This window comes from Anolis sagrei, chromosome 2, assembly GCF_037176765.1.
Source record: "Anolis sagrei isolate rAnoSag1 chromosome 2, rAnoSag1.mat, whole genome shotgun sequence".
NCBI lineage: Eukaryota > Metazoa > Chordata > Lepidosauria > Squamata > Dactyloidae > Anolis > Anolis sagrei.
In genome coordinates this window covers 136,523,409-136,546,359 of record NC_090022.1, presented here as the reverse complement: position 1 = coordinate 136,546,359, position 22,951 = coordinate 136,523,409, and the positions used below count along the sequence as shown (strand labels likewise).

Sequence of the window (22,951 nt, the reverse complement as noted above, 5' to 3'; positions counted from 1 at the left end):
TTTATGTTTTCTTTAGTTGCATTGCTTTTGTTTTATGCTACCCTGAAATCCCATAATATAAGATGGGGATATAAATATAAAGATAATGAGATGGAAATAGAGACCATAGAAATAGAGAATAAGAGATGGAGGTAGATAGAGACTGAGGTGATAGAGATAGGAATAGTAATAGAAATACATAGTGATAGCAACAGACAGAGATAGCAATAGAGACAGAAAAGAGGGAGAGTGGGAGATGGAGATAGCAATAGAGACAGAGACAGAGACAGAGATGGAGATGGGACGTTGTTGGAAATCTAAAACTTGAAATGTAAGTCGTAGAAGCAATGCACACAAAATCAACAATTTTTTTAAAGGCACATTTTAAAAATAATCTTTATTAGTATTAAAAATATAATACACTTTCTTTAGTAATGCAGTTAAAAGGGGGAAAATTGGAAATAGGGAAAGTATATGAGGGAATGAAAGAGTATAGTTAAAATGATTAAGATTAAAGAGAGAAAGGAAAAAAGAGAAAATAGACTATAATAGAGTAGTTATGGAGAGAGTGTGTGTGTGTGAGGTGTGTGTGTGTGTGTGTGTGTAGAAATGAAGAGAAAGAAATGCTGGAAATAGATATACCTAGAAAACCAGAAATCTTCCTACTTGGAATACATAACTTAAAAATAGACAAAAATAAAGATAAATTCCTATTAACAACAGCAGCCAGGATAATATATGCAAAAGACTGGAAAAAAGAAGATCCCCCAGAAGAAACGGAGTGGCTAACAAAAATTCTAGACATAAGAAATATGGATAAACTGACATTTTTTACTATCCAAAAAGAAGGGCACACCAAAGGCAGACACAGACTGGAAACAAGTAACAACATATCTAATAAAAGAAAAAAACATGAAAATAATTATTTTAAAAGGAAAAGTCGGAAAATACGGAGTGGGAGAACAAGACAAAAAAGAAAAATGAAGGAATAGGAATAGGAAAAGGAAAGAACCTCATGGAAGATACCTGGAAGTCAAAAATGCTACATTCGAATCTGTTTAAAGGCATATTTTGAAGGAAAGTAGAAACTGGCTTAGACAACTGCACTACATACACTCACAAATGCACCAATATCTGAATGACAACAACAACAGTAACAGCAGCAGCAAAAAAGCCTTAACTCCCAACATGAAAATGGGACAGGCTGAGAAAACATGGAATTATGAGAAATATAGATATAATGAACCAGATGCCCCAGAACGGGAGGAATAGGAGAGGAAAAAATAGCATCACTTCTTCTATTGTCTCATTTATGGTTGCTGTAATTTGCTTAATAGTCAGGCCATCCCCCAAAACCTTAGGAATGGCCCAAATAGTCCCATCCCCTTCAGAATATGGATGGCAAAACAGCAGCAAATGTTAAGTTCCATATTGGGGTGAGAGGAAAATAAATGCTGAAAAGTAGGCACTGAAAATGTCTGCCTTGGTTTGCAGAAGCCAACTACCCTCATCTTATTATCTTTGTTCAATGAAAGAGGAAACTTCCCTTCTACAACTATCTAAATAATAATTAAACCAAGCAAAAAACCCAATTTCCAAGCATAGTATATGTCAACCAAAGCTTGCAAACAAAGCAATTTCTTAAAAAGTATTCTTATTCCTTCAGTTTGTGTTTGCTATGGTGTTTTGTACAATTAAAAACATTCCTGGGCCTGAGGCAAGCCAAACAGGTGAAAGCTCCCAAATTAAAACATTAGACCAATCCTGGCCAACTCCTCAATTGTATATAAGAGTTTGTGTTGCGGTCCTGTGCTAGAGGGCTGCTCTCACTGCTACTTTCCGCTTGCACCTGCTTCCTTGGAACCAATCTATCCCAACCCTTCATGATGGCTCTACAGATGTCTGCTGCAAGGAACTTTATGAGGGAAAGGGGATTCAGCTCTAGGTCTGCATATGGACTAGGTGGGCACAGAACCTATGCTGCATCTGTTCGCTATCCAGTTAGAAATGGATATGGGGTCCCTGGCTTCACTAGCCAAAGTCTTGCTAACGTGGGTGCAAGCAGAAGAATTTCCTGTGGTGGATACGGAGGCTACGGTGCTGGATGCTATGGTGCCTATAACTATGGTCATGGAGGTTGTGGTAGCTTTGGCTTTGGTGGTATGGCTTTCTATGGCCCTAGAACATATGACGCCATGGGAAGTTATGGATCATTTGGGGGATATTCGAACTCCAGGGGTGATAACCTCCATGAAGTCAGAGTCAATGAGAAGCTCCTTCAGCCATTACATGTGGGAGCGGATCCCCAGGAACATGACGCACGAAATCATGAGAGGGAAGAGATGAAGAACCTCAACAACCAGTTTGCTAGCTTCATTGAAAAGGTGAGAAAACATACACTCTTTTGGGAACAAAAAAAAAAAAGATAGTCCATGCACATGGCTTAGTTCAAATATTTAGAGTGAATTGCTTTACAAATGTCTCTGCATCATCATAGTAGCATCACATAGTTATTTCGCAAATGATGTTGAAATAAATATTAAGCTGAAAAAAATTGAAGGGGGAAATATTTTAAGCACTCTGTTCAAGTTCACTTTTGTTTTACAGTAGAAGTTGGATTGAAAGTTATTTATTATTATTTAAATGTTCCTAATACAGATTTTTATTGCACTCTGAGTTATTGTATAATATTAAATTTTAGGATTTTCAAAATGTGATGTTAGACCTAATCCTAACAACTGGGCTTGTACTTAAACCCCAATGAAATCAATAGATACTTTCAGTTTATTCTATTAATTTCATTGGGAAGAGGCAGAGCAATCCCAGTGTGCAATGGAAAAGGTTTACCATTTCTTAATATCTCCTGGGCTTCAAATAATTCTTAAGTGATGGAAACAATCCTCCTCTCCAAATCGCACACGATGGGAAGAGGTTTATTGTGGTAGTTCTCAGGCTAGTGTAATTTCCAATTTTTTTGGTGGTCTCCTGGAGGAAAGAGAGATCACAAAACCAACAAATGCCTGGCCACTCTTAGAACGTGCTCATAATATCATTGGACAGTTATGTTAGTGCAAATCCTATCACTGCCCTTGAAGTACTTCCCAGGTGGACCACCATCATTAGCTTCAGAGTGGTAAGTTTACAGTGTTATATGCCCCCTGGGATGGTTTTAGATTTAAGATTCCAGGTTGTCCTTACCTCTATATAGACTATTTGAAAAGTTGGTAGTGAATATTTTGGCATAGATTTTTATTGGCAAAGTATGATTTTTTTAAAGGTCCTTAAAGTTGATTTTAGTATCAACATTTAAAAACTGTTTTGTTCAGGTTCTAGAATTATTCAGCTATCTGAAACCAGAACTTGGAAATGTTATGATTTTGAATGACAACAGGGAATGCTGGCTATGGGATTCTAGAAGTTGTTGTCCACAAATGTTACTTTTACAGGCAGCTCCTGAGTTACAAACATCTGACTTAAAATTACTCACAGTTTAAAAAAAAATCTACCACTAGGAAGGGAAATTCACTTCTGAAAGAGTTATCATGGGGAAAAGGTGCCACCAATTTTTCAAAATCTCTTTATCACAGGGACAGAAAGTGTGGTGATATCTTCTGAAGAGGGATACAAACACGGGACTGCCTATATTGCTTATATATGAAATACAGCCTCCTCAGAAATTTCTGTATTTTATGAGACTCTTTTAGAATTCTCACACAGTTCTAGACACTAGGAAAGTGTTCGACTTGTGATTTTGTGATACGATATCCAGCATATATCTCACCGCTTTGAGTCGCCTGAGGACTGAGAAAAGCGGTATATAAATAAAGTAAGGTAAATAAATATATATCTCGTTTGCTGTGACATAATTTTGTGTGAGCAAAATAATACAAACAAAAATATTTTACCTGTCTCTCCTCATGGGTTGAGATGGGTTACAATATAGCTAAGACACATAGAAGACTTAGTTGCCACCCCTTTCTCCATTTTAGAATTTTCCTCACTTTCATTTTTGCCACAAGCTATGCTACTGTGTTGCAGGGAGAGGCCTTGTTTGGTGGCCTCCACCCACCAAGGCAGCAGTGGTTCTTTTCACTTTCCATAGAACCCTCCCTCAACTTATATATGAGGGTGACTTATACATGGATATGTAAGGTACATGCAAAATTCAAAACTCATTTTTTTGGGGAAAAATTACCTTTCAGTTTGTGCAGGTATGTCATTCTCGTTTTTATCGATGGCCACAACAGTGGTTCATCAGCCATTGCCTTCAAAGGACCATTTGTAATTGTAAGACTGTATAAAGGTAACTATATTGCCCTGGTATTGAAAGCCTCGGGGGCCACATAAAATAACACGGCAGGCCACATTTGGGCTGTGGGCCTTGCATTTGACACATGTGAGCTAGTGGGAAAACCACTTCAATATGTGTACTTTAAGGAAAATGCCATAGATTAGGAAACACGCATACTGAAATCAATTTTTATGTAGTCTCCCTTCCAGGAATCACAATATGGTAGGAAAGAATGATGGGAAGAGCAAGCAGGAGAGATTCCAGGAAATGAAAGAAAATTGAGACAGTAATAATCATAATCAACTTTATTTATATCCTGCCCCTTCTCCATACGGACTCAGGGCGGATCACAACAGAATCAAAACACAACACATACAGGGTGCAACAGCATAACTTCCTTTTCTCAAAACTTAATAAAACCCATTGTATGAATCTGATTTTTTTTTATAATGTAGGCGCATACCTAGTTTTGTTTTAACGTAGTTTTGAAGATCAAATTAGGTAGATGACGTCCCCTATTCTCCATTCTCCATACACTGAGTAAACCGATTTCTGGTGTTTGTCATGACTCTTGCCAGCATAGCAGGCATTATGTTGGCAATTTCTTCCTGGATGTTGATCTTCAAATATTGTAGGGTCCTTGGATGGTTCACATAAACACAGGATTTTTTAAAAAAACTCATAAAAAATCACAAGGGACCAAATCTGGAGAGCGGGCCAGCCACTCCAAATCCACTCAAAAAGTAGGCCTCAACGGCAAAAGCACGCTCCTCACTGTTCCAAAGCATGATGGTGGCTGAACTGTGTCAGGACAAAACTTTATACTCCCGCCTCTTGAATGAGACCACTAGCACTCCGCTACATCTTCAACCGACTGAATGGCGGGCATTTTAAAAAAGGAAGTTATTCTACTGCACCCTGTACATAAGCAAAAACCAAAAAGACAAGACATAATATATAACCAATAATCATAAACAGAAGTTTAGAAAATGATATCACAATAATAAAATACATAAATTGAAATTGTACTGGGATTACATAAATGCATAAGTTAAAATGGCAAAACCAGTTTAAACTAATAGGTATTAACAAGGATAAAAGGACCACCATCATAATGAAATAGTCAACCATTTTCAAAAGTCAGCTTTCACATTCAGGTTTTTAGTTCTTTCCTAAAGTTAGCTAGAGAGGGTGCCTGTCTGATTTTCTTAGGGAGAGCATTGCAAAGCCAGAGTGCCACCACCGAGACGGCCCTTTCTCTTGTCCCCACCAGCTGTGCTTGTGAGGGTGGTGGGATCATGCAAAGCCCTCCCCCCACACACCAGATGATCTTAAGGTCTGAGTTGGTTCATAGGGGTAGACAGTGGTGCTTTAAGAATTGTTCTTTAAAAATTGTTCAAAATTTATATGATTTCTTGTCTATCGGAAAGTATGCATGCCGGGATCACATTCACTTTGGCCCTTAGCAGTATGTCCCAGCTTTTAATAATACACTCCTACTTAATAATTAGATGGGAGACTAGCAATGATTACTTGGTGCTGTAGGAAATATCTCAGGGGAAGGAACAAGCAAAACTACTTCTGGGTATTCCTACCTAAGAATACCATATGACATTCATGGAATTGTCATAAGTCTACAAGCAATCTGAAACACATACACACAGAAAAACAAAAGTACCATTCAGATTTGACTGCACACCACCCATTCCACTTAATTAGTGTATATCCTTGAAAAGGCTGCAGTCTTGATTTATTTATATAAATGAAGTGATGGTACAAGCAGGGGCAAATATTTCCCTCATCTACTTCTAATAGTGTCACTAAAGAGGGAAGCAAGCATAAAGCAGTAGCATTTTTTACAAGAAGATGCAATGATGGCCACCGAACAAAGCTACCTTTAAAGTACTATTGGAAAAGTCTACTAATGTAACAATATGACAAAATATTCAGAAGCATATAGCCTTTGAACAACTAGCTGATGGGAAGGTAGGGGAGTGTTACTGTCATCGGGCTTCTCAGTGTGCTTCCAGACAGCACGAAATGTGGGATTAATATGTGAGACCTTAGAGCAGATTCCCACACCTGGAACCTCAGAGCAGATCCACACACAGACCTGCCAATTCCAAGATTTCTTCCCCTGCCATGCTCACCACCCTTCTATGTCTCAAGATAAAATGGAGGGTGGATGAAGGACATCTGGGAGAAGTTTTTATTTTAAATCACTCAGTTATGTGCTGATGCTTATATGTGCACATGCGAATATCCTAATACAAATATGGAAAGATTCCTATGTGTGCATATAAACATCAGCGTATAACAGTGGGATTTTTTAAAAGGCTGCCAGATTTTCCCTTTTCCCAAATTGCTTGTTCACAATCTATTTAATATTATCAAGTTTAAAATAAACACTTTCAGAGACCTCTAAGGGCTCTCCACTTCTTCTCCCTTGAAACCAGCTGGAAACCAGCTGTGTCTCTGTGAGAGCCTGAACAGGCAGGCAGTCCCCACAGGAGGTAAAGAGGAAAATCCCAAACTTTACATAACTGCAGGGCCACAGAATTATGGGAAAATCCACTTTTTTGCCAGGATAAAGAAGGACCTTTTTGAATGGGGGTTTCCCTCCCTTTGTTGTGATTGAGCAGACATTTAGTACACATATCATCTGTCTGCCACCCTTTTAACCCGTTATCTCCCAAATTATAGGTATGGTGTGGAAGAACCCTCAAAGACATCTGAGAGCCCTCTACACAGCCACAAATGCTACAGAATCCAGCATTTTAAAAGCCAGTTCTTGTCACATTTTGTGGCCAGATGTTTGGGGGAAATACTGCCTTTTTGTGGCCAGATGTTTGGGGGAAATACTGGGGGGTGGCGATATACTCATCTGCGATGTTGCACCATTGACATGGGTGGAAAGTGTCCTCCATTTTGCCCCTCCCCAAAATAGAAAGAGAGGCCTCCTTAGTGAGGCACAAGACTTGTTTAGCTCCACAGTGCTGATATGATTCAGCTATGGAGAGAAAATTCCCCCCTCCCCTGTCCAACTCCATTGTACCATTTCCCAACACCATGGACATATCCAAGTCTTGTGTCTCGGTAAGGAGGCCTTTCATTCTATTTGCTCTTCTAACTATGAGAGCTCTTCAGCAGTGGAACTCTCTGCCCCGGAGTGTGGTGGAGGCGCCTTCTTTGGAAGCTTTTAAGCAGAGGCTGAATAGCCATCTGTTGGGGGTGCTTGGAATGTGATTTTCCTGCTTCTTGGCAAGGGGTTGGACTAGATGGCCCACAAGGTCTCTTCCAACTCAATGATTCTATGATTCTATTATTGCTGAGATTTGTAGTTTGTTGTGGTACCAGGATTCTCTGTCAGAGAAGGGTAAATGTCTCACAAAGCTGCAAATCCCAGAATTCCATAGCATTGAACCATGATAGTTTCCAAACTACTATAATTATGCAGAGTGGCCTTTATGAAAAATAAGATGTTATACTAGCCTTTAAATTTCATCGAGGAGGACTTTTCTGATGTTTTCTGATAGTTAAATAAGACACCAGTTTTAAGAACTGGGGACTATTATTTTGTTGTGCTAAACACCATTGGGCAGCATGAAACAAATAACTCTTAATAGTGTCTTATATGTGTCTGATTTGTGATCCAACCTAATTTCTATTAAAGTCCTAACAAAGAGGAACCATAAAGTTAATTTCAAAGGGAAATGAACTGCATGGATGAAACAAATATAAATGTTGGCAGGTTTGCTCTGGAAAGCAGGTTTGAATTTCAGTCTGTGTTCTCAGGAAAAATATTATTGCATTCTTCTTTGGTCAACAGGTTCGAATCTTGGAACAGGAAAACAAGGCCCTTGAAACAAAATGGAACCTCTTGCAACAATATGCCATGGTGCCAAGGAGAAATCTTGAACCATACTATGAGAATTTCATCTCAAACATGAAGTATCAGATAGACTGTTTATTGCATACTAGAGAACACCTGACCAATGATAGAGATGCCATTCAGCACCTGGTGGAGGACTTCAAGAGCAAGTAATATATCTTCCTCCTTCTTTTCTCCCTTTTCCTCTTCTTCCCTTTTCCTTTTCTTAAATGACACTCAGGAAGTCCCTAAAGTTCTCAACTTTAGCAGCTATAAGGGATTGGGTGACTCCCTTTGGTGGGTGGGCAAAGCAAGTTCTTGTTGCACAGAGAACTTCTTCCTTGTTTCTACCAACAGATATGAAGAGGAATTCAAAAGACGGACGACAGCTGAAAATGAATTTGTTCTGCTCAAGAAGGTAAGGTGTTCTATTTGCTGAAAGATGTTCTATACAATTGGTTTGTTTACTTCCATCTGTGGCCAATTGAATCCAAACTAGGGGAGGCCAGTGATAGGCTCTCCTATCCCTTTTCCATCTCACCTTTGACTTCCAAGCTTCCATTTTTCACTGTGTGCTCAGCATGGCCTGTGGCAGGTGAGCAGCAGCTATACCTTTGCACACCTCTTTCCCCCTGCCTGCCTGCCTGCCTGCCTGGAGGTATATAGGTATATTGTACACAGTCTTGCTTGGGAAATGACACTACTTATTAAACCAAATTGAAAACAAGCAGAAAGGTTTTCCATCTAGTCAGGAAACACAGCTGGGTTCGGGGGGGGGGGGTTGGGGTGTCACAGGCTTAAATTATTTCTGACTGTCAGTGTTGGTAAGTTGCCCCTGAGCTTTATATGAAATTTCATTTGAGGTCATATTTTCGGAGATGGTTTCATCTTGCCTCCTTTTATCTATATTAAATTATTGGTTCATGTCAACATAAATTCTACAAAATCATTGCTTACTTGGCTAATTCAATATAGCTTGGAAAAATTATTTTTTGCAATACCAACTCCACTATCACAAGTCAACAGCAGTCACACCCTGCCAAATTTTTTACTTGATCAAATGTTAGTAATGCTTACTATCAAATAGAAGCGTATACTAACAGATGCTATCAGATACTATTAGATAGTTTGACTTTTTAGCACTTAACATCAATTATTGATTGCCAGGCACTACCTATTTGCTAAATATTCATGCAGCTTGAGAATATTCTTCATTCAAACTGGACAGAAATTTGGTAACTTGGAGATGGGTTCAGCTTGTATTTTTAGAGTCTGTTCATCATACAATAAATTACAGGCATACAATAAAATAAAGAATATTTTAAGGTTCCTAGATCTGGCCTTGGTTCTCAAACTGGTTTCTTCCCTCATCCTCAGTGGGAAGGAGAGGAATCTCAGGGTTAAAGAATTGCTTTGAACAGTATAAGTTTGTATTCTCCTTTGTTAGACATATCTTTTAAATGAATGCTATATAATGAGCTACTTTATCTATCATGCTTAATGGAATCCCCTGAGATTGCTCTCTGCAACATCTCCTGGAAGCCATTGCTAGGTCTCAGGTTTTGGTCTGCAGTCTCAGGTTGCTCCCACATAGATATTTAAACCAGGTCAGGATGTGGGGATTAAAGAGGCCTGGTTTCCCACAGAGCGGCTACACAGGTACCCAGGAACTAGCTGGAGGCTGGACAGTGGCCACAAAGATCTGCTGATTGTGGATCATTTTGATATGTTCATTTACATTCCTTGGAGTTGTGTTTGCTGTCCCACCCCCTCCCTGTGCCTCCTGTGCTTCAATGTTAGCCCTGTCCTTACAAGCACCCCATTTTGGTCCCCAGTTCCTGCTCTACATTGGGTATAAATTGATTAGCTGCAGTGGATTTGAGTGTTTATTCTGGAATTCCTGGTGAGGTTTTTAATATGCTGTTTCACACTGGATGCATAATGCAGTGTGCATTGCAGGTGTATGTTATCTCAACCATGAGCTAGCTTGGAACTGGATTTTATTCTAGGTGTGAAAGTGTTTTCAAAGTCTACAGATGGTATTAACCTGACAACCCTATCTTTGCTTTTGTTCATGGTCTTTCAAGTGAAGACATGACACCTTTTGTTTGAGAATTTAATTCTGTGCTGCACCTGGCTGTGATCCTATTTCATGAGCAACTGGAATATTGTCCCTGTTTAACTAAGTGATCAATCCCTTTCAGGATGTTGACTCAATTTCTCTCAGCAAAACAGAACTCGAGGGAAAAGTAAATTTGTTGAGATGGGAACTGGAATTTCGCAAAAGTGTCTATATGGAGGTAAGAACAAACTGGAATCTTAACGCTAAAAGCCTGGAAAACACTACAGCTATAATCTAGGACAACTCTGTCTTCTTCACTAAGGAAATATTTTTTATGACATTTTAGGAATAGTTTCCAATAGTGACACATTAAAGCAAGCATGAGTTTTTAAGTGATCATCTAAGTAAGCTTTTGAATAGAAAAGGCCAGATGCAGGATTAGTATCAAATGTAATTTCTTTGAGGTTTCACCACTGCTCACTGTAGAAAAGGCAGGTTTAGTAGACAGGGTGACTACTATGTGAAGACAATTAAGAAGCAAAGTAGATGTCTCTCCTACTTGTCTCTGAGTTGATTATCTACATCAGTTGTTGTCAACCTGTGGGTCCCCAAGTGTTTTAGCCTACAACTCTCAGAATTCCCAGCCTGTTTACCAGCTGTTAGGATTTCTGGGAGTTGAAGGCCAAAACATTTGGGGACCCACAGGTTGAGAACCACTGCTCTACAGCTTGGAAAATATGGGCTCATCTACACGTACCAAAAAAAATATTCAGGGTCAATCTGGAGCAGAAATGCACAGGGAAAAGGAGAACTTGATGTCAGCCCATGTAGACAGCAGATTAATTTGCATTGGAACCAATCTGCTGTCTACACTCTGTCCGAAGTGCATGGCTGCCTCAGAGTTTTGATGAAACTCTGGATAATTTTCCAACTTTGCTTAATGTATATCTTAAAAACTGGTTCACTCAGGTTTTCCCCATGTTAAAGACCAGATGTCCTTGGGTGTTGTTTGGACATGGAATGTTGCCAGGAATTGCATGATTCCAGTGCAATGTTGAGAATATGAAATGATGGCTGGTCTACCAGCATAGTTTGGAGAAGTTCCCAAAGGGCCAGTGAGAGAAAGGATTCATGCTGGAGCCACAAATAACAATAAGATGCAATCTCAAGGAACAGTGAGATAATCTCTCCTGCCCCTAAAGAAATACCACAAAATCTTCTCCTTCCACATTTCTGTTGTCAAATACAGTAGAGAATTTCAAGAGGCTATTTGTGTGTAGCTGTGCCTCAGGTCCCCATAAATTAAAGCTGAATTGACAGCAAATAACAACAACAGCAAGGACCTTGGAGTGTAGCCCTGTGGGTGGTGAGTCATAACTGTGGCTCAAACCCACAGAACTGGCGTCTCATGCTGTCGATCACATGGGAAGTCCTCATTCTCAAAAGACTGGAGGTATCGAAAGAGCCATCATTTATTGTGGAAATAAAATCTGCTGTAATTACCACCTCATAAGAACGGAGAACAGTGCTTATTAAAAGATAAAGAGCTGCTTCATGAAATCAGCAAACAGGAGTATGTTGTGAATTTTTCACTGCCTTTGCAGTTTTGTGGAGAAGAGTGACTAATGTAAGAATTCCCTTTTATGCATGCTGGGGCAAAATCTCAGATTATATTTTTGAAACCAGAAGTTAACAGGATGTTGCTGCTGATCATTACCACCCCTTTTATCACAGCAGGTGATTTTATTTGTTCTTTTGTATGAGAATGAGATAAGCGAAGAGTACTGTGACAAGCAGTCTCCAAGTTACGAACAGGATAGGTTCAGTGGGTTCTTAAACTGAATTTTTGTGTAAGTCGGAACAGGTACATTTTAATAGTGTAACTCCAGCCAAATATACAGATATTCTTTAACTTTGGTTACCATAAGGAAGGGTTAACATCCCTGTGGTGTTTGTTTTGCTATGCCCCTATTCAGATTTCACCTCATTTTCTATCCCAGTGATAATTGGATTTTGAAAAATTTGTCTTGTTGTGGATAAAGTGATAAAGCTTCAGTGGAGACACCTTTTCCCCATGATAACTCTTTCAGGAGTGAATTTCCCCTTCGAGGGGTATATTTCTCTCACTTCCTGTTGTTTCACCCCCAGTAAGTGTAAGTTGTATGTTTGTAACTTGGGGACTGCCTGTACTCTTTATTTTATTTACTTCTGGGGCAATGCATACTATTTTCCCCTACATGAAGATAGTTAGGCACAGATAGGCTGTGTTTGCTTCATTAGATCTTACATTTCAGAAGGCATCATTGGCATCAAGCATATATTTACCCCTTCTGCTTTATAAACTAACAATGGAAATCTGATCATCTTTCATTTCTGACTCACATATATATTCCCTGTGACATGCAGGAACTAATGCAACTAAGTAGCCAAATCAGTGATATGAACATCCTTGTGCAAATGGATAACAACAGAGACTTGGACATGGATTCAATAATCAGAAATGTTGAAGCTTGGTACCAAAGCATTGCCCACAGGAGCAAAGAGGAAGTAAATGCTTTGTATGCAGACAGGGTAAGTTTGTGGAAATGGCAGCATAGAACTTATTTTAAAGACTGGGTGTTCTTCCGAGTGAGTCCATCCATTCACTCAGCCTTACACATGGGTTTTAGAGAAAATTCATGTGCATTTTATGAGCATTTTTGAATGCATAAAAATAAGTACACATTATTATGCATTCCTACCTGTTCTATGTGATTTTTTTCCAGCAATTTCTCATTTCCCTCAATTGCATTTGGTGTACATTTTTGACTGGGCAACTGCATCACCAAATTTGGAAATGTATGGAAATGAAAGGATATGTGTGGGCCAATTCACAGTTTATTTCAAGTTCACATTACGTCTGTTTGTCTTAAAGCATGAATGAAATAAATTACCTCAGTCCTGTAATTAATGTTATATATTTTTGTTAAACAGCAGTTCAGGTCATGTGCAATGCAGAGCAAAGAGAATCTCTGAAAACTGAAGGAGCACATGGTGATTAATCCATGCATCTCTCTGTGTGAACCCTTAACCACACCTTCATTCACTTTAATAGCATGTTTTTTTAAAGGGGGGGGGTGATCCTTGGGTTTTCCTAAAATCATTTTACCCAAGGCAAAACCATATTGTTCACTTCCAGTTTGAATGTGGTGTAGTGGTATGAGTTTTGGAAATCAGGGTTCAAATCCACATTTCGCCAAGGAAACCCACTGGGTAACCTTGGGCAAATCATACACTCTCAATCTAGAAGAAGGCAAGGGCAAACCAACTCTGAACAAATAATCCTGAAAGTCCCATTAGGGTCAAAAGTGGTCTGAGAGAACTTGAAGGCACATGACATCAGCCTTGTTGCACATGAAACCACCAGTTAGAATACAGGCTTTTCTACCCTCTATTGGAATTTTTCCTGATGTTTCTGAAAAGAATTCCAAAGCTTTATTTGTTCATTGTTGGCAATTCCCTCTCCCCTCCCTCTCCCTCCCCTCCTTTCTCTCCCTCTCTCTATAATTTCCACATATAAGTTCCAAGAACTTCAGGAGCAAAGAGGGAAATACCTGAATGACCTGAAGATCAACCAGTATGAGATTGAAGAGCTGACACGGGTGGTTCATACCTTGCAGTCTGATCATGGCAATGTTAAAAAACAGGTAGGAGAAACCCTAACAATTTATTTGAGACTTGATTCCAACAATATTATATCTGTAATTTCAAAGTAAGTCAAAATTTCTTTCCATTTTGTGACCTTGTCTTTGATGATAAAGAAGCCATCTCCTTTTTTGAGAAAGCACAGGTTGAATATCTCTTATCTGAAAAGCTTGGGCCCAGAAGTGTTTGAAATTTTAGGATTTTTTTAATTATTATTTTGGAATACCTGCATTTGCATACATGTATATGATGAGATATTTTGAAGATGGGACCGGGCCTCAACACAACATTTGTTTATATTTCATATATTTCTCATACTTATAGCTGTAAAGGAATTTTATACATTAAAAATATTTTTTGCATGAAATAAAGTCTGTGCACACTGATTCATTAGAAAACATCTAATGATTCAATATGTGCAAACTCTGTTTCATGCACAACATTATTGAATGAGTATTTCAAATGTATGGATAAGGGATGCTCAACCTGTTTTTGCTTCATTTTTTAAAAATGCAATTTTTGTTTGGTCTCAGTTGCCCATAGTGACATCATTAACAAATTTGATTGGCTACAATTTCATTGTTGGCATTGTAGAATATTATTGATTCAGGTGTTTTATTTAAAATACTGGCATTTTGCCTATCTATCAACTAGCAAGAAATTGGTTTACAGTAAAATAAATGAGTCAATATATATATATATATATTAAATTAGGAGGTAGTTATAACTGGGAATAGTTTTGTGCTCATGCGCTACCACAACGTCCATCCATTAGTCCACCGAACCACATCTTTCTAGGAAACCTTTCCTTGGTGAATACATGTACATCTCTAGGACAGGGGCATTTTCCATATTTGCATTGAGAGAGGCTCCCTCTTTCACAGATGAACAAGGGAAAGGATTCATCTCTGTTCAGTTGCTGGATGGAAATAGATCTTTATAAATATGTGTGTTTGTGTATACACACACATATACATATGGTATATACATACACACATACACAGCATTGAAAGGTGTGGATTTTCATCTGCTTTAGAAATAAGACCTGAGGGGAAGGGACAGGGCCTTGGAGGGAGGCAAAGTGGAGGGAAACCTAGCACAGTCCCCCTTTTCTTGATCTCCAGTTTTCCACCAGGATTGTCTTACATGTTACAATTGCTAATGCTATGGGTGCAGAATTAAAAAAAATTTTTTTTGAGTGCAACAGGCCATCACAATCCCATCATCCACAACTCTTTTCAGTGATCCAACAGATATGGATAGTGACTGGGCAGATGAGTGGGCAGATGAGTGGGATGGGGAACTGAGGAATCAAAATGTTGAAAAGAACTTAGTGATACGTAGTGCAATCACACAACATGATAGTTTAGGGGAGAGGAGAATATAGGAAACCAAAGCCAATAAACAGAATACAATTGTACAGTTAAGCCAATAATAATTTTTCTATTCTGTCTCAGTGTTCTGTTTCTGTACGCAACTCACTTTATGGTGGACTCAATTTTGCTCCTTTTCTCTGCCCCCCCCCCCTTATTTGCAAGCGTTCGTAATTACTTATTCATTTGGGAGCCAATGATCACCTCCATATCCCACTCTGCACATTTTTCTCATCATATTTTATTTTTATATAATTTCCTGCTTAATTGTTCTATTACTTCATCTTGAATGCTTCTCCCTTTCTTACATTAGAATGTTTTAAAAATTTAAGAATTCTGATCTATCATTCTCCATCAGATCTTTCCTTGTGTACATACTCAGTCAGGATGGGTTCTTTAAAAAGCTTCCTTCAAATGTTGAATTTGTATTACCTAACTGTCTTATTGAAAGTAATTCCATGACATCTCTCTTAATCAGATTTATTTGATCTTTACACTGGGGTGGGATAGGTTGATGCTCTGCAAACATCTATTTGTGATGTTGAGCAGCGTGGTGATCAAGCTCTCAAAGATGCTCAGGAAAAGCACAGTGATCTACTGTCTGCTCTGCAAAAGGCCAAGGATGACCTAGCCAGCATGCTGAAAGATTACCATGACCTTTTGAATGTCAAGTTGGCCCTTGACATTGAGATTGCTACCTACAGGACCCTACTCGAGGGCGAGGAGACCAGGTGACTATGAATTATATTATAATTGCACACACAAAAAAAGCACTCATATAGCTTAGGAAAATCACACTTTGAACAGTTACTCCAGTATTCCCTTGCCAATATTGCCACTGGGAATGAGAGTTGCAGTCTCAAAAATGAATGTTTCAGAGCTCTGTAGCTCACATATTGAGAGATTATTCCTTGAAAATTGTGCAAATATTTCAGATCCCTTGGTCATCCTCCAGATGTGTGTAAATCCTCTTTGAAAGATTTTGTTGGTATTGCTAAAACAAGCTTATGTCAATAACCACCATAAAATTGCTGTAGTAATAATGGAGGAGTGGAATGAGAAGAAAAAAGTAGAAGGAGAAGCAGAAGTAGTCCATCTCATAATAAGCATGAAACAAAGGTTATATTGGCAGAGCTATGAAAACGTGGGACTCAAAACAATATTTTTAATCTCTGTCAGAGAATATCCCATTTAATAAGTCATTCTGAACAAAAGTGATCCAACTGGAAAAATTCTGCTTCTGGCCAATGGCTGATGACAGTTTTGGTTTTGTAGTTTCCAACTGGAGCCAGTCTGCCCTCTCCTGAACAAGTTATGTACCAAAAAAGGTATGAATTTAGGTGTGAAATGATACAAGGTAGACTAACTCCTAATTAATCTTAAGGAGACCCATGGAGTCAACTGAATTTATGTAAGTTTATCAATACTTATGCCCATGTGTCAGCGGGTCTGCTTAAATTGAGACTAAGGGCCTCATCACATTAAGGCCCTTGATGCAGGAGACAGCAAGAGGACTGTAGGGCAGCAGGGCAATATGTCACCTGGCCTTCCACATCACCCGCACCACCCACTTGCCCAACACATCGGAAAGTGTAGCTTGTCCCCATGATTCTCTCCCTGAACATGGGTAGTCTCGTATGTCCAGGTTTTCCTCTCCTAACACGATTCCTTGATGCAGCCAGCATGGAGCCCTGCTAGAAATAGATGTATGTTGTTGGATGAGACTCAGAGGGCTCCATGCTGACTGTATCAAAGGCGTATATTAGGATGGGGAATTTAGGTAATGTGATAAGGTAATAATATAGTACTTGGGCTTAATCCTATGACTTCTGTGAACAAATTTCATCATTTTTAGCTTAGTCAGATATGATCATCAAATTATATATTTTCTATTATTACATATTATTGAGATGGAGAAGAAGATGCACTGTTTTGGAAGAGATTGTGTCATATTGTTAATGTGGAATGATTATTAAGCAAGGAAGCATTAAGCATCATCTGGCAGAATATTAGCAAAACCCTACACTTGCCTGCTTGAATTAAGTTCCACTGATTTCAGTTGGTTTACACTCAGGTTAGAGAAGATAGGATTGCAGCATAAAGCAACTTTGAAACATCTGAGGTAGAGCCATTTTAAAATGAGCCAAGACATATCCTCCAACTGTCTTGGTTTGTAAGGTACATTCCTGATTAATCCTATGATGTCTCATTTTTTCAGTTGCTTTTTCAAATGTCCCATTCCTCCCCCCGCACTTTTTTCCTTCATCCTCAGGTTACTTAAATTGCTGCAAACGTCTTGCAAAATGCAAAAGTAGTTTGCACTCAACTAACTCAGCAGGGAAGAGAGAACAGGAGGAACGGGACCCTGTCCTTCCGTGTAGACTCATGCAAAAGGAAACTACTGTCACATCTCCTGGCTTCTCTGTTCTTCCTCATTCATAACTTTTGTCATGTTGAACACATTCTGATGTCACCTTCCATCTGTGAAATGTTGGAGGGTATGCTGGAAAGGAATGGAGAGGTGGATCTCCTGATGTTTTCCAAGCACTGCCATACAAGGCATGAGTGGGAGTAGTGTTGTCTGGTTAGCACCCATCCCAAGTCCTGAAATTTCAGGCCAAAACATGGGACCAATGTCATTAGGAATGATATATTAAGCACCAACCACAATTACTCACAGCATGTCATTCAAATTAATTTTAATAAAAAACAAATCTAACAAAGGTGAATGCACACATACACACTTTATCAAGGCAGTGATTTTACCAAAAGGGTATTAGGATGTCCTTTAAATGATTCTACAGAATTACTTTAATTGTGAGGATCATATATATGACTTTTAAAAAAATCCTCTTGTTGCTATGTAAGAAATATCTCAGCCTGCAACCCAAGTTCCATTGTGCACACCCTGCTGAAATGAATTGGAACTACTCATGTTGTATGAAGGTTGTTTTCTGCTCTTCCAACCAACGGTAAAGTGTGTTATACAGCACAAGCACCTTGTAGATTGTTACAGAATCATAATATTTTGTAATTGCAATGAAATATTTTTTTTCCCTTCTCCAACAGGTTACACACTGGATATCCCTTCAGCATAGGTAAGTAAGGATACTGTTGGGCTATGGTGTTGTAATTTGAGTATTGGTCTATGGAGTGTTTTACACAAGGCAGGACAACAGCATCTTTGTCTTTTCCACTACTCTCCCAGTGAGAGACCCTTAGAAGGTGCTTCTTTTAACCTTGTTCTGAGCTGGTAAAATCTGACTTGATATGGTGCCCACTTTATTCCCCTTCTTGATTGCAAGCACACTGTTTACTTATTTTGTTTGTTTATTTAAAATATTTTTGTATTATCTCTCATCCACCAAGAGCTTCTGAGGGAACAAATAACAAACAGTTAAACCTCTGAGGATGCCTGCCATAATTGCAGGTGAAACATCAGGAGAGAATACTTCTGGAACATGACCATACAGCCTGAAAAACTTACAACAACCTAGTTAAAATGATGTATTTTTTAAAAAAGTTTTTTTAAAGCAGCCTAAACATAACCCAAGATTTTAGTTTTAAAGTACGTAGTTGAAACACCAATTGAATACGCTGAATACTATACATCCCATTAGCAGCTTTAAAAAGATGGGACTCACTTATCTTCCTTGGGAGGAACTTCCATAATCACTGTGCTACTATAGGCAAAAATCTTGTTACGTGTACCTTCTAACCTACTGTCGCAAAATACTGGACATGCAACAAGAGCTCCTCTAAAGATCTCACATTTCTGATATGCTTCAACTGAAAAACACAGTCTTTCTTACATTCTAGCTACAAGTTAGTTAGGGCTTTGAAAGTCAGTACCAGCACCTTGAATCAAACTCAGAAACAAATTGGAAGCCCATGTAGTTCTTGCAGGACTAAAGTTATATGGCACCTAAAATGCACAGCTGACACTATATTGGGTAAATGGCACTCTGTTCGACCTGGCTTTCCCAGAACAGCACTAGGTCAAGATTACTTCCAAGCTATGAACCTAATATTTCAAAACAGATTGTGATCCTGTTTTCAGGTTGGCTTTCTCACTGATCAACAACACTTCCATCTTGTCTGGATTAAGACAAACAATCCATTAATTTTAATCCCATCCTTTCCTGTATCCAGACAATGATTCAGTACTACTCATTGGTGTCAGCTGTAAAGGAGAGACAGATTTGGATATCAACATCATACCAATGATATCCAACCCAAAGCTATAGCTGACCTCTTCCAACAGCTCTTTCTAGATGAAAAGCATACAGGACAGTATTGACAGGCTAATGCCAACCAGCACTACCCCTAGCAATGTTCAAAAAAAAAAAAAGAAAAAGAAAAGGGGGGACCACTGCAAAGCAATGCTTCCAAGTGCTAATATAGGCCAGACAACCAAACAGGATATTATGGCTCACACATATAACCATGCATGCACATGCTGTTCCAATGTATTTTTCATGCAATTTGGAATAAATTATTCTCCAGTATTTCCCAGTCAGCATTCTCAGAGATTTTCTGAATCAGTCCCAACATAGTTAAAAATTCTGAGTTTTTCTTTTCCTTTCAGATGTGGTCAGACCCCAATACATGGCAAATTCAGCTGGATTTGCAGTTCCATATGGATATGGTTCTATGGGTGGAGGATACAATTCAGCATATGGTGGAGGATACCCAGCTGGAAGTCACAGGTGTTATAACAGGAACTGCAGCACCAGAAGTGTTGGGAACTACTCAAAACCTACAGACAACAGCAGTGCAGCTACAAGACCATCTGGTTCTGCAGATGCAGAACTTTCCCCAGGAACATCAAACAGCTCCAGGGGTGTGTCCTACTCAGGCGGTAGCCCAACCTCCCCTGGAGACAGCTCTTCCACAGAAAAAGTGTTTGGGGCAGGAGTAAGTGGTTCAGGCACAGGATTCAGTTTGGAAAGTGACCAGGAACCATCCAGATATGTAGGGCAGGGACGTAGAACAGCAAGTTGCCCTGACAGAGGCTACTTCCATGGAAGTTATGGTCAACATGGTGCCATTCCATTTAGGGCTGAGGGATTGGGCCCTAGGGGTAGAGCTGGCCACATAATCCTCGGCTGCAATCCTGGAATTGCAAGAGGCATTGACATGGGCAATACGGGAGTTTCAGGTATCAGCATGCCTCTGGTAAGGGGCTTAAGCTTGGGAGGGGGGCCCTGTGTAGGGTTTGGTGCTCCTATTGCAGTATGTCATCCTGGAACAGTAGGAGGCCTTGGGGGTATTTGCTACCCTGGACCGTTGGGGGCTCCAGGTGGCATGTGTTATCCTGGACCAGTAGGGATCATGTAGGTATCTGTCTTCTGCCCTGGACCATTTGGGCCATCAGCAATTCTGCAATTTAAAAATCTTACCTACAAAATAGCTTTTTAAAAACTCAGTTCTTGATTTTCTAGTAGCATAAGAATGATAAAGCGAGTCATTGAATAATTGAAATAACTTATGTGCTTTTCTTGGGTTATTCACCTTCTTTGAATTTTTGGCACTGATGAATCTATTCCATATATATACACTTTTATTCACAAATATCTTTTATATGGAAAGTCAAAGAATGTAGTGTTGCTATTTTTGGAGAATGGGTCGTATTAAATATATTTTTCATTACTTTCTGTCATGATCAAATAATGATATTTATAATGGGCATGCCTTCCTTATTATGGCTGTCAATTTAATTTTTTTTACCCTCTCGCTTTAATTTTTTAAATCCATTCTGCCAAAATGTGCAAATTTTATTAAGTTTCTATCAGAAAACTAACTAATCAAAATCACCACATTCTACACTGGACCAGTTTTACATTCATGCTACTCCTACCATGGAGAAAATCATGTTATATACATGCACCACAGTATTGTATCTTTCTGGGGGGAAAAGATGGTACCCTAATTTCATCAACATAAATATAACTGAATAAGGAGAGAGTCGAAGCTAGATTCAGCCAACAATGGTCTTTGTCAATTTCCCTTTCTACCACATTTGAATTTTTTGAAAAATCTCAAGAACTCTCTGATCCATTTGTAGAGAAAATTATGAGTGCTGGAAACTTCTATAAAAACAACAACAACAACATATCAAGATAAATGAGGGTTTTCACCCTGGCCAAATTGTGACTAGTACACAGATATTTTTGTAGTTACTCAAAGGTTTACAACACCTTGATATGTTTTGATTACAGTGCTTTCTTTTTATAATGCCAACTTTAACAGGCAGACTCTATTAGTCATACTAGAAGCAGAACACCATTTTAGAAATAAGGAAGTATAAAATCAGCAAATATATGGCAAACATTTCTGATTGACCTACACTTCATAATGGAGTATAGAATGCTTATATAATAGGGTGGTGAATATGGTGAAAATTGGGCAAAGGAAAATGAAATCAATCATTCTATTTTGTGAAGGTCAAGGAAAAAGGTTAAGGAATTCTTCGTTAATTTTGTTCTTAAAGAGAGTAATGTGTAATTTTCTTTCTGCTTTGAGAGTGTCTTCAAAAGTAGTTCAGTTTTCACTGAAATTTCACATTTGGACTCATTCTATGTAAAATTCACATGGTTTTTTTTCACAGAACAAAGCATTTTCCAAGCAGGCAATATTTTCCATGCAAAAACCATATAAGGATGTTGCACAGAATAACTTAAGAAACAATCTTGTCAGGGTGCACCTGCACTGTAGAATTAATGCAGTTTGGCCCCACTTTAATTCCCATGGCTCAATGGTATAACCTCATGGGAAGCTGCAATTCGGTGAGGCATCAGCACCCTTCTAAAGAGAAGGCTAACGACCAGATAAGCCTTCAGGGAAGCTTTCCTCCCAACATCATGACCTTTGGAAAGCCATTGAAAATGAGAACTGATCTATATTTGGGATTTGCTTTGTACCACAGTATTCCATGATAGATACACAGATACAGTATTTAGCTTCTCCAGTTATTTGCTAACAATAGTAATACTCATTAATAGCAATCACTGTCTGGTTTCCATAGAAAGCTATTTTCTGTAATAAATATGTCCCATAAATAAGTTCCAGAAGCCATTTTTTTCGACTGAAGTCTTTCTTTTAGCACATTATACAGACTCTGTTTCCAAGTCTGAAACTTCATGTATTTGGGGTTGGTGTGGTTATTGTTACTCTCTATATGCAAAAGTTGTTCCCACACTTCACTTTGCATCTTGCCTGAAATCACTTTGTTTTTGCTTTTCTCCATAATAAAATGCATGAACAATGAAATGGTTACCAGTAATATTTTACTAATGATGACACAGAATAAAATACTGAACATAAACACTTATGGGTCTAAATCCTACTGTTAATCGTTTCCAAAACAGACCCATTGAATTCATTGGATTTACCTATATGTGTTGACTTACCATTCAGCAGCTGATTGAGTGGGCCTACTGTAGTGGTAACTAATAAACAGGATACCAGCAATAGTGTTTATACTGGGTTGGTTCCAGATTTCTCTTTTTGCAGTAGTTTTCCCTTCTGGAGGCTCAGCTGTTGCTCTTAGTTGGGAGAAGATATATAAGAGAAGTAAGATGGCACGAATATTGCTCACTCATTGACTGGAAGATAAAGGCAGCTTCCCTTTCAACTATCCAAATTTGGCTGGCACAGCTTCAGTCAATTTTCTGTCATTTATATTTTTT

At 38.7% G+C, this 22,951-nt stretch overlaps 1 protein-coding gene across 1 annotated transcript; it reads left to right on the top strand.

The window, feature by feature from the left end:
* Positions 1 to 1,792: 1,792 nt before the first annotated feature.
* On the top strand, positions 1,793 to 22,718 carry LOC132768379 (keratin, type II cytoskeletal 6A-like). Its single transcript, XM_060764196.2, has 9 exons — positions 1,793 to 2,363; positions 8,100 to 8,311; positions 8,499 to 8,559; positions 10,346 to 10,441; positions 12,610 to 12,774; positions 13,764 to 13,889; positions 15,771 to 15,991; positions 18,330 to 18,358; positions 19,849 to 22,718. Exons 1-9 carry the CDS (start codon positions 1,863 to 1,865, stop codon positions 20,598 to 20,600), a joined length of 2,163 nt encoding a protein of 720 aa, XP_060620179.2. The 5' UTR covers positions 1,793 to 1,862; the 3' UTR covers positions 20,601 to 22,718.
* The last annotated feature ends 233 nt before the right edge of the window (positions 22,719 to 22,951 follow it).